General features: G+C 38.7%; 1 protein-coding gene across 1 annotated transcript in view; it reads right to left on the bottom strand.

Annotated features, from left to right (window-relative positions):
* Positions 1 to 16,045, bottom strand: part of TOMM70 (translocase of outer mitochondrial membrane 70) — a 43,624-nt gene extending 27,579 nt beyond the window's left edge. Inside the window, exons 1-2 of the mRNA XM_007129016.4 lie at positions 15,429 to 16,045; positions 2,156 to 2,329 (exon numbers count right to left, since the gene is read on the bottom strand). Coding sequence (XP_007129078.1) covers positions 2,156 to 2,329; positions 15,429 to 15,755 — 501 coding nt within the window. The 5' untranslated portion in view covers positions 15,756 to 16,045. The remainder of the gene's footprint in view (positions 1 to 2,155; positions 2,330 to 15,428) is intronic.
* Between the last annotated feature and the right edge of the window lie 214 nt (positions 16,046 to 16,259).

The following is a 16,259-nucleotide window of genomic DNA, read 5'->3' as shown; positions in this document are numbered from 1 at the left end:
AATCCCACAACAGAAAAAGTATTCCCAATTCATACAAAGAGTTAATATCCACAATACATTATAACAGCTCATATAAATAACTGTAATAAAGATTAGCAACCTAATTTTTAAAAATAGGTAAAAGACATATTTAAGCCATCTTTCTACCACCAAATCTACAACCTACCTGCATCTATGTGATATCATCTCCTCCTTCCCTCCTGTTAAAACTGAGGAAGCGCCTCTCTTCACCAAAGGCCAACCTTCCACTTGTGGTATGGATCCACATTCTCCCCACTTCAAGGACTTCACTGTTAGCTATCCTGCCTCTGCATCAATCTACTTCTCTACTGAATCATTCCTATTAGCATAAAAACACTTGCTTTAGTATTTTCCACCTTTTAAAAACACTCCTTTGATTCCGTAATTCCCTGCAGTTATTACCCCATTTCTTAGCTCCTGTTTATTGCCAAACCTCCAAGGAGTTGCCACTCTACTTGATTTCCATTTACCTCACCGGCTGCTCCTTCCCAATTTCTGTAGCTGACTTCTCCCCCTCTGATTTCTACATGCTGGAATGCTCAAGGACTCATCCCTTCTCTCTCTTAGGTGATCACATCTATTGTCCTGGTAGTATATAACATCTAAAATTAGATGACTCCAAACTTTATCTCTTTAACCCAAACCACGCTCCTAAAATAGAGACATTTCTCAATTCAACTGTCAGCTGACTCACTCCTTCCTCACTCCACTATTATTAAAACTCCTGCTTCTCTTCACACTTCACATCCAATAAAACAGCAAATTCTGTTGGTCTTCAGCTTTCCTTCATGTCTCACTTAGGCAACTACAACAACATCCTACCTTATCCCTGCCTCCACTCTTGCCTCCCTCCAATATATTCTTGACAGAACAGTGAGAACAATTTTAGATGATGTTCCTGCCCTATTTAAAACCCTTAAATATTTCCCATTACACTCAGAATCAAATCCAACCTTCTTACCATTGCAAGGCTTTGCCTGATCTGGCCTCTGCTACCTTTCCAGTTTCATCTCTCTATACCCCAGGATCCTTTATACATACTTCTTTAATCATGGCAAACTCTTGCCTACCTCAGAGCAATTACATACACTGTTCCTCCATTTGTAACACTCTATTCTGCACTGTTTTACGCACCAACCCCACTCATTCGTCTATTATAGAATCAAAGCATTTATCAAAATGTAATTTAATAGCTGTTTTGTGATCCTTGAGTTCCATGCATAATTGTTTGCTTTTATAGACCCAGCTCCTACTATAGTAACCTTTCATATATGAAAGTCAATAAAACTTGGTTGAACAAAAAATGCAGAGAATATAAATGCCGAATAAACATAGAAAAGATTGTCCACTTCACCAACATCTCAAAAATTGCAAATTAAAACAATGAGAGAGAATTTTTCTCCTACCAGAGTGGCAAATATTATTAAGACTAATAATACACATAGTCAGTGAGATACTGGAAAACAAACATGTTCATATATTATTATTAGAATAGGTATTGATACTATCTCTTTATATTTCCATTTCTAGAATTTTATTCTCCCAAAAGTATGCAAAAAAATACTTACAAAAATATTTACTGCAACACTGAATGCAATAGGGAAAATAGGAAGCGATTCAAATGTTCATCAACAGGGAGATGTTTTCCACTATACAACCATGTAACAGCTACTACATATAGCCTTTAAAAAGAATGAAATAGATCTGTGTGTGCTATGAGAAGCTGTACAAGATACAGTGGCAACTGAAAAAATATGTTGCAAACAATGTAATAGGAATTCGTCTTTTGGTCTCCCCGCCCCCCCACATATGCTATTACATATATGGGGACAAAAGTTGAAGAAATAAACTCAAACTGTTGAGGAGGATGGGGTCACCAGAAACTTTCAACTTTCTGTATTATCTAATTTCATAAAATCTGATATATACAACTTTGGATTGTGTGTGTGATGAGCAAAACTAAAATTTGTTCTTAAAAAGCTATGTAATTAAAGGATATAAAAACCAAACAAAAATCCTGTAATTTCAAAACAACTTCAAAAAGTTTATTAGATTTATTTGAGTGGCATTAACTGAAACATTATGCAAATAAAGAGAAACAAAACAAACAGAAAAACCAACCTAGGATACATACCAACTGCTCAAAGGCAGCAGCTCTGTTTTGATAAAACGTGGAAAGGTCAACATTCTTCTCTGTAGGGCACAAACTGATAGCCTCGGTATAGCACTGAATAGCTTGTTCATATTTTCCTGCTTTAAAATATTTGTTGCCTTTGTTCTTGGCTGCTTGGGCTCTATCAAGAGAGTTCTGAAATATGAGGAAACAATTATGAAAAACTTATCAATACTCAGTAATAGATTCGCATCACTGTGATTAAATGACACACTGAAGAAAAAATGGGAGGGCAGAATGGCTGTTCACAATGCAAGTCACTCATATAAATATCGTCATGGGATAGAGTCTTAGCAACAGGATTGCTTAGCCAAAAGGTTTATATATTTTTAACTTGAAAAACACTCAGACTTCTCCCAAGAAAAGGCTGTAGTGCTTGAAAGTACCACTTTTCTGCCATTCCTGCCAGCAAGAGATATGATACCTGTGTTTAATTTTTGCCAGTCTAATGAGTATAAAACTGGTTCTCAATCAGGGATGATATTCCCTCTAGGGTACCTTTCACAATGTCTGGAGACATTCTGATTATCACAGCTAGGGGTCAGGAGGAGGTGCGACTGGTGTCTAGTAGGTAGAAACCAGGAATGCTGCTAACATTCTACAATGCACAGGACAACATCCGCACACCACCACCTTGATCCAAAATGTCAACAGTGCCTACGTTGAAAAACCCCAGTGTAACATAATTCTCGTTCACATATTATTGTAATTCACATTTTCCTCACTATCAGTGAATTTGAAAATCTGTTCAAGTTTGTTTATTGGCCACTGGACTTTTTCATTCTGAAAACCACTTATTCACACGTATTGCTGTTTTTCTATTAGGCTGTTTGTCCACAGTGTAGAAGAGATACTAGAAACACTTTGCCATCTTCATTACAATTGTTATCCCAAATCTACTGTTTGCTAATCAAATACATTTGGGGGACTCCTATCTTTGTCTCAGAATCTGCTTCCTAGAGAAGCCATCTCACATACTTCATGAGTTGGTAGTTAATACCCACTGAGGACAGCTGCAAAAGCTTCAGTCAACGTTTGGGAAGCATCTTTGTAGACAAATCCAGTTATCTAGGTTCCAGCTACTAGGTCCAAGAGCTTCATGGCACATCTTCACCCCAAACTTTATCGCTTGTCAACGTCATTCAACTTTAACAAATATGTGATTACGAAAGAACCAGTGTATGTCCAACAGGTAAGCATTGAAAAAGCAAAAGCAGAAGTAGCTACCCCCACAACTAACGTACAGGGAAGGCTATGTTGCTTGGGGCCCAGGGCATCTCAGTCACAAAGAGACAATGGGATAGCAACCTTCTGTATCTGCTCTTTTCTCCCTTCCTCTTGCTTCATTCTTCTTTGCTACCTTTTCCCCTCCATTTACCTTTTGTTTCCCTTCTCCTTTAGTCTGAATGTAACTATAATTTTTTGTTTTTCTTGTTTTTTGTTTTCTTTTATAGTGTGCAAAGAAGGATGTATAGGAAACTTTAAGTTCAGAATATAAAACAGCTAGTTTAAGCTAGCTAGTGTCAAGAAGAAACATGCTCATTTTAAAATAAGATGTGGGAGGATAAAAGGAGCCAACTAGAACACAAACAGAGTAACAGATAAATATGAAATCTTCCACTTGTAAATAGCCTAATCACCTTCCAAAAACTTTGGCAGCAAAAATCCGTAGCACAAAACATTCATACTAGAAGACAACTAGGACTCTCTTATGTAGTTGTGGATTCTAGTTGCTGGAAAACTGCACTTGAAGCAACCTCATCAGTCCTCCCACTCCACTAAGAGAAAGAGAAGTCAGACTGGAGTAGGGTTGTATCATTCAGAAGGAGTGAGGATCCCCTCCACCCAAGACACAAGTGACAAACATACCTTGCCTATCTTCCAAGAGACCATACTGTCAAGAATTGCTAACATAAAGGAAAATTAATACCATAAAAGAGAGGGACCTGATTCAAATAAAAAACTAGTATTTGAGAAAGCAGGATAAACAAAGCAAACAGAAAATTTAACATCAGAGGAATGAGAGGTTATCACAGTCATTTTTAAAAAGGCTGCTTCTAAAGAGCACCAATTAGACATCTTGAAAATTAAAAAAGATTATTACAATAAACTCAATGGATGGATTGTATATTAGAATGGGCATAACAGGAGCAAATTAACGAGTAGAAGGCAGAGCCAAGGAAATCTGCCAGAATGCAACAAGAACAGAGGACAGGGAGGTGAGAAGTTTGGAGGAAAAGTTAGATGATATGGAGTATAAATACCAAAGTTCCAACATCTATCTATCTGAATTTTAGAAGGAAAGGCATAGAAAGGAGTGTTTTAAGAAAATATTAGAAAAATTTCTGGAGTTGAAAAAAAATGACACACATTTTTAGACATATCATGGTGAAATTTCACAGTAAAAATCCTTAAAGTTTTTAGATAGAAAAAAACCCAGATTACCTACAAAAAGAAAAAAAGAACCAAACTGGGGTCATACTGTCACCAACATTAGGTATTTAAAAACAATGAAGCGACAACTTTAAAGTCCTGAAAAAAGATTATCTTGAACTTAAAATCTTATACCTAGCTAAATTAGCATTTAAGGTTGAACACAAGAACAGAAACAGAGGTGTACAACTTCCTTACCACTAAAAATAAACCCCAAAGCAGTGGAGATGATCAATAAAACAAAAAGCAGAAAGGAGAGGGTAAAGGAAGAAACAAAAAAGCAGAGTACCTATGGCAGGAATCATTAAACATGTCAATAATAACAATAAATGTGAATAGGTTAAATCTCCCTATTATAAATAAACTATTTATTTATTTATTATTTTTGGCTGCATTGGGTCTTTGTTGCTGCGTGCAGGCTTTTCTCTGGTTGCGGCGAGCGGGAGCTACTCTTCACTGCAGTGCACGGGCCTCTCACTGCAGTGGCTTCTTTTGTTGCAGAGCATGGGCTCTAGGCACGTGGGCTCAGTAGTTGTGGCTCGCGGGCTTAGCTGCTCCGCGGCATATGGGCTCTTCCCAAACCAGGGCTCGAACCCACATCCCCTACATTGGCAGGCAGATTCTCAACCACTGAGCCACCAGAGAAGCCCAAATAAACTATATAAAATAAAAAATAACCACATGCTACCTATAAGGCATGATCTAAAACAAAATGACAGGTCAAAAAAAGAATGTAAAAGTTACAGAATGTAAAAATGAATGTAAAATAAAAAAGTTACAGAATGCAAATACTTGCAAAAAAGAAGGCAGTATCAGACAAAAAGGCAGTATGAGACAAAATACCATTCACATGCCTCAGATGGAGCACTTCTGTGGGCAGTTTTATTGATAAAAGATACAATCTGCCAAGAAAACATCATTACCACAAACCTTTGTATGCCTAATAAAACTTCAAAATAGTGAAACAATTACTTTTGATGTTAAATACAAAAACAAGAAAAACATTATTTCAATTTCTTGTAAAAAGTTTACAATGTTTCTAGGTCATTGAGAACACAGCTAATACACATTCTAATACGCTAGGGACTGCTGACAGAGAAAATAATGTGTCAACTGCCTTGAGAAGTATGTTCGGCTACAAACATATTGAAAATCTATTTAGTATTTTTACTAAAGATTTTAAGATTAAATAAAAAGAACGTTCTTCGGACAGAGTAATGACCTTGTTTCATTAACACAAACAGGCAATGAACTCTTTCCTGTCTACTGGAAGTTTAAGGCTACAGGATGTCACACAGAATACAAGGAGAAGCAGTCATGGTGAAGGCAGACAAGTTAAAAGAATAGAGAGAAATAGAAAAAAGTAGAGAGAAAACTGGATAGGTATACAAGGCTTCCTCTCCTTAGAAAGATGGATACTTCCAATTTTTATTCAGCAAGGTCTAAATCAACCTAAAACCAACCAAGAGAATCTTTCAATTACCCATTTTCCTCCATTCAGTCAAGTGTTACGATAGATTCCCTTTAAAATGTATTATAAATTCCTAGGGGCTTCCCTGGTGACACAGTGGTTAAGAATCCACCTGCCAATGCAGGAGACACGGGTTCGAGCCCTGGTCCGGGAAGATCCCACAGGCTGCAGAGCAACTAAGCCCATGCGCCACAACTACTGAGCCTGTGCTCTAGAGCCCATGCTCTGTAACAAGAGAAGCCACTGCAATGAGAAGCCCATGCACCGCAATGAAGAATAGACCCCGCTCACCGCAATTACAGAAAGCCCGCGTGCAGCAACGAAGACCCAACGCAGCCAAAAATAAAATAAATAAATTTTTAAAAATTATTATAAATTCCTTATCACCTAAGGCCTAAATCAGAACCTGCTTAATTTCCTTTCCTTACTGTACTGGAAAAAAAAAAAAGATGCTATGACATTGAGTGAAAAAGGATCAAATTACATAGGCAAAACACGAAATTGCAAATTTTCTCCCACTGTCACTGCAGAGCGCTACCAAACCATGTTTGGGGAGAACAATATCTCAGTTAACCTCCCTATCACCTTCTGCTCATTGCACCCTCCCCCCCCCACCACATTACTTTCTGTCCAACTGCTTCCCTTCATTAACAAAAATGCAGAGAAAGAATGGCATTACAACAGGGACAGTACACAAAAGCTAATTATTTTGGCCCACCGGTAAAATTTAGGACAAAAAGCTACTTAGCACAATGCCAGCTTATCAATCAACACCAGCATTCTGCTGTGTCAGGAATTAGACATTATTTTCACAAGCTTTGAGGCCAATACCAGGTAGAAATCAAAATAAATGCACTGGAGGAAAAAGTTTAAATTAGAAAATATACAACTACCAATTCTTTATAATATAAGGGATTTTAATTCCAACTCTCAGGAATCCTTTGCACTGCTTTTCAGTCACTTTCTCCTCCACTCAGTCTACCTTCTCAAGTTATAATAAGAACTTTTGGAATTAAAGGTTGAAGTTGGAAAATAGGCCCAAAAACAATTTTGAAAGCATATTTTATAAATGAGAAATGAAGACATACAGCTCTAGGATGTAATGGGAACACCCTGAAATGCTATTATCTTTTCATGTGGTCTATTTTCATATCTAAAAGCTACTAAGGAGATTTAAAAGACTATCAAGACATTATGTTACTGGAAATCACTTTTGGTTTTGGTTAACCTTTTTAAGGTTCCGAACATTCCATTTATTACAGTAAAATTCTGTGAAAATGCATCTTTCTCTTTCTTTTCTTACAACAAATTAGTTTCTGATTGATCTGAAAGATCTTCTTAAGTAAGCTGGACCATATCATTCCCTGCTTAAAACCTTCCAGTAACTTCCCACTGCTATTGCCTATACATAAGCCTCCAATCTCCTGTTACTCCACTCCTGCCACTCCCGGTTTCCCACATGTAACTTTGGTGGATTCAAAAAGTACTAATGTCTTCCTAAAAGAAAACAGTTTGAAAAGATTAGGTACTGAAAAGATTAGGTACTATGTATTCAATTTCCACAGGCATAAATTTAAACTTTGTGAATACTGGTAAGAATACAGACAAATTATAAAAAAGAAAAGACATTTCCTTCTGCCTAGTATGTCACACAATCAAAGTGTTATTTAAAACAATCTATTAGATAACAGCTTTTTTTCCATCCAGGATTTGAATAAGTTTCATCTCTTCATAATGAATAACTGTCCAGCAGAGTCAACTCCATGACTCCATGTAATTCTGCTAAGTGAATTCAAAAAATATGTGGAGCTGAAACTTATACGGAATCCTGACATTAATGCATGAAGCAAAAATCAATTGTCAAAATTACTTTTGAAAATTCTTCAGAAGAGTAACACACTGGAAATGCAAGGTATGTGCTACTATTATCCCCATTTTACACATAAAGCAACTGAAGCCCAGAGAGATCAAGAAGCTTGCCCAGGGCAAGATTCAAACATGCAATCTGACTCCACATTGCCTAAACTTTACTTCTATACTGCATGGATTGTCATCCACACTTTATGAAGAACGAATATCATCAGAATCACATCCAGACTCACGCTCTGGAACTGAAACAAAGGAAATAGTTCAGGTATCATATCTTGCTCACTACTGACTCCAGAGCAAAAGGACAAAGAGAAGCATCAGCATAATTAGGTCTTTTTCTTTTTGCCAAGCAAGTGTAATTGATTTCATTTTAGTTAAAAGCACATTTGATGTGACTCCACCGTACAACGATCAACAGGATAGTCTTTATCCTGAAAGAACTCTAGAGACAGTGCAGGAAACAAACAAGTGAACTGGCAGCCTCTCAAAAGAACTACCGCTGATCAAACACTGAAATCCCAATTCACATTAAGAAAATGTACATTAGGTGATTAGAAACTTGTGTAGCTAATAACTAGAAAATTTTTAGTTCAAAGAGTAGCAACTGCATATATACACACACTTACATACAAACTATGTGGATAAAACATAAGGATTAGGAACAAATAACTCAAGTAATAAATCTAAAAGGAAACAATGAGAAACATAGTAAATACTGTGTCTCCTCTCTCTACAACAAACACTGCTGAAACTTATCAAAGAGACAAAACCTAGGAACCTGCCCTCCACCTCCTGCAGAGGCAAATCTACTACGGAAAACAAGTTACATTTAAAGCAACAAAGTATTGATACAATCCCCATAAATTTATTAGAATACAAAGTAAGAAAACAATCAGGGTTTAAATCATCAGTAAAGGTTACTTCAGTGAAGGTTACTTAAAACAATCTGCTCTGGAACCAAAATGACTAACAAACGACAGTCAGGAAAATACTCCAAGGAGGAAAAACAACGCTAAAAGGGTTATTCAGCACACAGACACACAAGAAATTCAGAAGACCAGAAAGGGAGCTCTAAAACAAGTCCTGCGATGGTAACACGACTATGTTACAGACGGCTTTCAATGACATGAATTTGGTAATAAGGAATCACTGTAAATTCCTAGCGAGTATTTATAAAATATTATTCTGATGATCACACACATATAGTCACTAAAAGGAAATGAGCTAGAATCAGGTACATTAATCCATGTGCAAGGAAATAAAATAGGTACAGTAATCTCCCCTTTATCTATAGGGGTACATTCGAAGACCCCCAGTGAATGCCTGAAATTGTGAATAGTACTGAAACCTATATATACATTTTTCCCTATATATAAGTACCAAGGATAAAGTTTAATTTATACATTAGGCACTATAAGAGATTCATAACAGTAACTAATAATAAAATCGAACAATTATAACAATATACTGTAATAAAATTATGTGAATGTGGTCTCCTTCTCAAAATATCTTATTGTACAAATTCAATGCCTTTTCCATCTTAACTAAACACACACTGTGGCTGTAATTTTTGCAGTTTGAGTGTGACAGCAAAACTAGCACAGATTTCTCTTTCCTTCTTCACAGTTCAGAAACAGATTTATTCTTACCATAGATCTTAGCAACCTCACCATATGATTATTTTTCCTTTCCCTTTAAGTCAAGCACATTCACCTTTTCACGGAAAAGAAGCAGTTTAATGGCTTCTCTCTAGCATATCTGAATTGCCAGCATCACTACTCTTGTGCTTTGGGCTATTAAGTAAAATAAGGGTTACTAGTACAAGAGTCAATCTGATAGCTACAAAGTGACCAACGGGCAGGATATGCTGGACAAAGGGATGATTCACATCCAGGGTAGGATGGAGTGGGACTGTGTGAGTTTTCATAATGCTACTCAGAATGGCACACAATTTAAAATTTATGAATTGTTTATTTCTGGAATTTTCCATTTAATACTTTCAGACCACCATTTACTGTGGGTAACTGAAACTACAGAAAGCTGAAACTGGGTAAGAGGGAACTACTATATTACTTATCACCATAATTACACATTTACATCCAGTTAAAATATACATGAGGTGGTTCCATAATGTTTCTCTTAAATGGTTTTATTCCCTTAAACTTACCAAATTCCAAAGGCATATTTTAAAATTTGGATCCCAACTTTACAGAAGTAGCAATCAACTCTGGAACACTTACCTCATGAGAAACAATCTTTCAGTACTTAACTGACCAATTTTTACTTTTATAAGAATCAAATCTAGGATAAAAGATACCTAAGATAATAAGAAAGTCCTTTCCCATACTACGTCCTGAAATTTAAAAATCTACAACAACCCCACCTACTAAATTGTAACACAGAGAACTCTTTACCTAAGAAGAACCTACTTGTAAGAATGCTGCTTCCAGGGCTTCCCAGGTGGCGCAGTGGTTTAGAATCCGCCTGCCAATGCAGGGGACACGGGTTCAAGCCCTGGTCCGGGAAGATCCCACATGCTGCAGAGCAACTAAGCCCGTGAACCACAACTGTTGAGCCTGCGCTCTAGAGCCCGAGAGCCACAACTACTGAGCCCGCGCGCAGCAACTACTGAAGCTTGCGTGCCTAGAGCCCGCGCTCCACAAGAGAAGCCACTGCAATGAGAAGCCCGTGCACCACAACGAAGACCCAACGCAGTCAAAAATAAATAAAATAAAATAAATTTATATTAAAAAAATGCTGCTTCTGCAGGATTATGGTTGTAATTCATACAAAATCACGATTTATAAAAAGAATGCCTAAATGAGGTTTACGACTCTTAAACCAATTTCTAGGATAAACTGGTAGAATACAAATGAAAAGCTGGAAATTTTGAAAAAATATTGTTTGTGGGAATTTTTTAAAAATGTCAAATAATGAAGCTTCATCAGTTCATTCACTCAACCCCTGCTATGTGCCAGGTTCTGAAAAACGGTGAGAAAGATAGAGCCAGTCCCAGCCTTCACAGAGTCAAGAGTTTAGTAGGAAAGACATGAATAAATGACTCTAGTACCATGTGGTAAGTGCTGTAGAAGAGAAAAATTCAGTGTTATGTAATCACATAACGGAATGCTTAGGTAGAAGAGTTTCAGAAAAGGTGAAATGACCTACATGTTGTGACTTGAAGGATGAGAAGGTAGGGGTACTGGGCATTGTTACAGAACATCCAAAGGCAAGAAACAAGAAGTGGCAAGAGATGAAGACAAGAGGTAAGCAGGATCAAGATCACAGAGGGTGTTAAATCATGATGAATTTGAACTTTACCTTGGTGAGCAATGAACAGACCACTTAACAGTTCTAAGCATGGGACTGTTAGGATTTACTCTAGTAATGACAAAATGGATTGGAGGAAGACACTAATGAGACTATCAGTTATTCAGTCAAGAAATAGCAGTGGGAATGGAGGAGTAGTCAGATATTTAAGAACTAGGATTTTCTGGACATGTTTCTAGATTGGATATGGAGAACATGGAAAGAATAGAAAGTTAGGGATGATATCCAAGTTTCTGGCTTGGGAAACTAGTTAGATGACACACATTAAATGATAAGGAATAGTCTCAGGAGAAACAGGAGTCTGGTGTGAAACACTTGTAAGGTAATGAGGTGAAGATTTCCTTTAAATCTGGGCCTTTTGAGAGGTCTGGGCTATAAACAAGAAATTAGGGAGCCATCAGTATATAAGTGTTAAGTGAAGCTTCTGGAGGGCAAGCAAGCATCCAGTGAAGGTACGGAATATAAGAATGCCTATGACAGAACCATGAAGGTCACCAAAAGAGGCAGAGAAAAGAGCCTGGAAAGGAGACTGAGAGGAATCAGCAAAGAGAGGTATCAGGAAGTTTTAAGAAAAGCAAAGACTATCAGGAGAACATAGTGTCTCAGAAGCCAAAAGAAAAATTATGAAATTAAGAGAAGACAATGTGAAATACTGCAAAGCATCAAGTAAGATAAAGACTGAAAGGTGTTCTCTAGACTTATAAGAATGTCACTAGTGACCCTGATTAAAAAAAAAAAAAGATTAGAAACAAATCATTGAGGGGGAAGAATTATTTCAACCATGACTGATAACAGCAGGTTACTGGTTTTGACCCTGTTATTAAAATGTTTAGGTACATCTCTCCCTTCCTATTCTAAAGGACTGACTTAGATTAGTGGTTCCAAAACATTTCCTGTTGGGATAACTCCTGTGTAACACTGAAAAAACTTGAACACTAGAATAACTGCTTTTTAAAATCATCAAATTAAAAACAATTGGATAAAACACTACTATAAAATCAATAATAAATACATGCACATTAGAAAAAAAAAATCACAGGGACTTCCCTGGTGGCGCAGTGGTTAAGAATCTGCCTGCCAATGCAGGGGACATGGGTTCGAGCCCTAGTCCAGGAAGATCCCACATGTCGTGGAGCAACTAAGCCCGTGTGCCACAACTACTGAGCCTGCACTCTAGAGCCCATGAGCCACAGCTACTGAGCCCGTGTGCCACAACTACTGAAGCCCAGGTGCCTAGAACCTGTGCTCTGCAACGAGAAGCCACCGCAGTGAGAAGCCTGTGCACCGCAACGAAGAGTGGCCCCCACTCGCCCCAACTGGAGAGAGCCCACACACAGCAACTAAGACCCAATGCAGCCAAAAATAAATGTATTAGAATAAAAAAATCACAGGTTGCTTGAAAAAAGAAATACCTAAGCCATTTGTGCAACCAGATACTATGCTTGGTGTATATGTGGGCATGATGCTCCCCTGTGATAACTCTGGCCCAAAGACTGAGAAGTCCTGTGGATTAGATGATTGGCAAAGAACCTTACCAACTTTGAAAAATCTGTAAATCTCAAGTTTTCAAAATAAATTACTGAAGCAAAATGGCACATCATGGTAGATTTTATAATGGCCCAAAGTGGAATATGATTTAATACTTTACCTCTATCTCACACACTATCAACTGTGATTAGGCGCCTTTCTCTGGTGAAATCCTAAAATCCCCATTAATAAACAAAAATATGAATTTTTGCTTTTGCTTTACAAGTATATGCTATCCCAGAAAAAAATAATTTGATATAGCCTGCTTGCACGTGAATATCTCAAACCCAATAGACAGAAGCCCAGTTATTTTGTTAGTTCATTTTTACATTAAGGCAAACATAAGCCAACAGACAATAACCACTGATTTTCCACTTTATCCACTGATATTGAACCCTGAACTGACAATATTTGTCCATTCCTTCATTGCCTTAAAAATTACAGCTATTGCTCAGGTGGAGAAAGAACAGTCAGAGCATCAGGATTCTGCCAGTTTTTCCATCAGTTCAAACAAATGCTCTCTTGTTTACAAAACCCACTGAGGTTGACAATTTAAAGGTGCTATTCAAATATAAAGCAATTTCTCCATTCACAGATAATAATAAATTACAATTTGTGGTCAGTTATATTTAGGTAGTCTAATAATAACTCTGAGGACTAGACTATAAAAAAGACAAAAAATAGTCTTTCAGTATTTATTGGTCACCATCAGCTAAAATACAAATTTCCATTAAAAAAATGGCACAGACATTCTTACTGTTGCTTTACTAAAGTATCATCTAGTAACTCAAAGCAAGACTACAGGTACCACCCCACAAATTCCACAAGAACAGTAAATGCAAGTGTTCTGCTCAGTTTTATTTTGGGTCAAAAGGAATCACTTTAAAGCAGTTCAAGTTATACAAAGAAGTCAATGTTAAAGTCTAATTTTTAGCAGCAGTCAGGTGAATTAAAAAAAATGTTCTGATAAAACTACAATACACCATGAAATTTAAAAATTATCACAGTGTTGACCTAGACAATGCTGAAAAGCTGAAAATGGGATTTAAGGAAATCTAAAATCGGAAAGACAGTTTGCTGAATTCTATCAAATACCAAACAGGTGAGGTGGGTTAGTATTTGAAACTGCAATGAAATATCAAAACCTTGTTTCTTTTATAGAAATTATCTTTATTTTTGGTGATTATTATAGAACAGAGAACTTTTATGTATTTTTCATTCACCTACTATTCTTCTGTGATTAAAATAAGCAAATGAAATAGGAAATGACCAGAGAATTTCAGAAATATGAAAACAACAAGACAAATGATGACTAATTCAAAGAATCACCTTGATTACCACTCTCATTAACAGCACTCAGAATCACCAATTTTTAGGGCTGGAAGAAATGTAAGAGATCCAATATTTTAATTCTCCTATTCTACAGGGATGACACCAACGTCGAAGAGATAAAATGACTTTCTCAAGGTAACCATGCTGGAGAGCCCAATATAAAGCACACTTCTCCTGGTTCTCACAGTCCATGGGTTCTTCCAGCATACTTGCACTGCATCTTTTCTGTATTTTTTTTTTTTAAAGCAGTATCTTACTCTCCCATTAGAAAGACTATTTGGCTCTCAGGGCCTAGCACAACGCCAGATATATAGGATGCATCTAAACTAAGGTAGTTTGCTTCCATATCAGAACTTCCTTTAAAATTAATTTGACTACTTATGTTTTCAGTCTGAACAGTGTAACGTGGAAATAACTTGCAAATGTATATAATTGGGAGTTTTTTGACCAAAGGTTACTGTGAACTCTGATTTACTCCGTAACCGCCATTGTACGATATCAGACTCAGATAAAATCCTCCACCTCACGCTACCTCACCCCAGTATTGTTAAATGCTGCCAGGCCAATTCCCCCCACAGCTGTCAGATACCAGAAGGATTTAATAGTTCAACAAAGCCATACAAAGCAGTTAATTCACCAGACACTCCGACGCTTGGCTTAACCGTATGTCAGGCTTGGTCATGTAACTTTCCAGGTAAAGTTTAAAAATAAATTTAAGATGCTTCTACCCCAAAAGTTTAAGAACTCATGCCCCCAGATGAAATAAATGCCACTGAATACCATTTTACTCTTGTCAACCAACAGTCACTGTATTTACCTATACGCAACCCTAAAATACTTCAAAAAAGGGGATTCGCTTGTTATTAAAAGATTATTACTAATTAAGTCCTAGGCCTTAGACATGACCAAGGCAATTCATATCACAACATACCGATAGTTAAGGGAATTTGGCTTCATTCATTAGTTAGTTAAATACAATCATCACATTTGCAAATGTCCCCGTACCCACAACCCTAAGGATAAATGCTGTGTCACTGAGAAGAAAAGCAAATATTTTTCTGAAACCAAAAGGAAGCTCTCAACGAATGTTGCTAACCTGTGCCCTCGGGCTACTCCATTCCCTATAAAGGCAGCCAGAACTGAGTTTCCCTAAACCCATGCGCTGCGTATTGGCAGCTTCCGTCTGATGGGAAGCCCCCTGACGGGCACAACCCGTCAAGGAAAGGCTGCACCCGCCGGGTTCTACCTCCAGGGCTCGGGGCTGCTTCTCACCATTTCCAGGTGAGTACCGGGGCCCTCGGGGTGTCCGCTGCCCGGGGCCGGACTGGCCCTGCCCTCCGGGGTCTTCCGTTCACTGTTGCGCTTCAGGCCGCTGGCGTCCCCTCGGCCCCCGGTCTCCCGGCGCCGCCGCTGCCGGCTCCACAGGTACATGGCACCCGCGCCCAGCAGCAGAGGCGCCCCGACCGCCAGCGCCAGCTGCCATCGCGGCAGGCCCCCGGTGCCCGGGCCCGCAGTCGCACTGCCGCCGCCCACCCCACTCCCGGAGCCGGGAATAGCCGCTGCGACCACCGCCGCCTCCACAGGCTTAGAGGCGGCCATGACGAGTGTCCTCCGCCACCGCCTCCTTGCTGTTCACGGACGCCACAGTCACCACGCAGCGTGCGAAGAAATACTGGAGGGAGGCAAGGACGGAAAGCAGTGAGCGAACAACCACGCGAGGAAGCAAGAGCGGACGACAGAAAAAGGCCAGAGGTCACCGGAAACCCAAAGCATGCCGGGCCAGACCTGGCCGTCGTCTTCCCTTCTCAACCAGAGAGGGAGGAGCGGGAAGGGAGGAGGAGTGGTGAATCACTTCCGGGGCGAGGTAAACTGGGCGTGCGGTGAAAGATCCCGGCAGCCCTTTTTGTTTTCTTTCGTTCCGCTGCTATTTGTGAGACTAGCCTCTGGGATCTTGGGCCTCGGGTGGTAGCCGATGCCGTTCCCTACGCCTTCAATAAAGAAAGGCAGAGGGCTCTCTGGTATAGCGAAGCGGAAGAGGGGCGCACATACGGCGGGTTTTTGGTGCTCGGGGGAAGCAGAGGAAGAGGCTCAAACTGCGCTAAG

Source organism: Physeter macrocephalus, chromosome 1 (genome assembly GCF_002837175.3).
Source record: "Physeter macrocephalus isolate SW-GA chromosome 1, ASM283717v5, whole genome shotgun sequence".
Taxonomy (NCBI): Eukaryota; Metazoa; Chordata; class Mammalia; order Artiodactyla; family Physeteridae; genus Physeter; species Physeter macrocephalus.
Note: the sequence above shows the minus strand (reverse complement) of the source record. Positions and strands in the feature narration are given on the sequence as shown.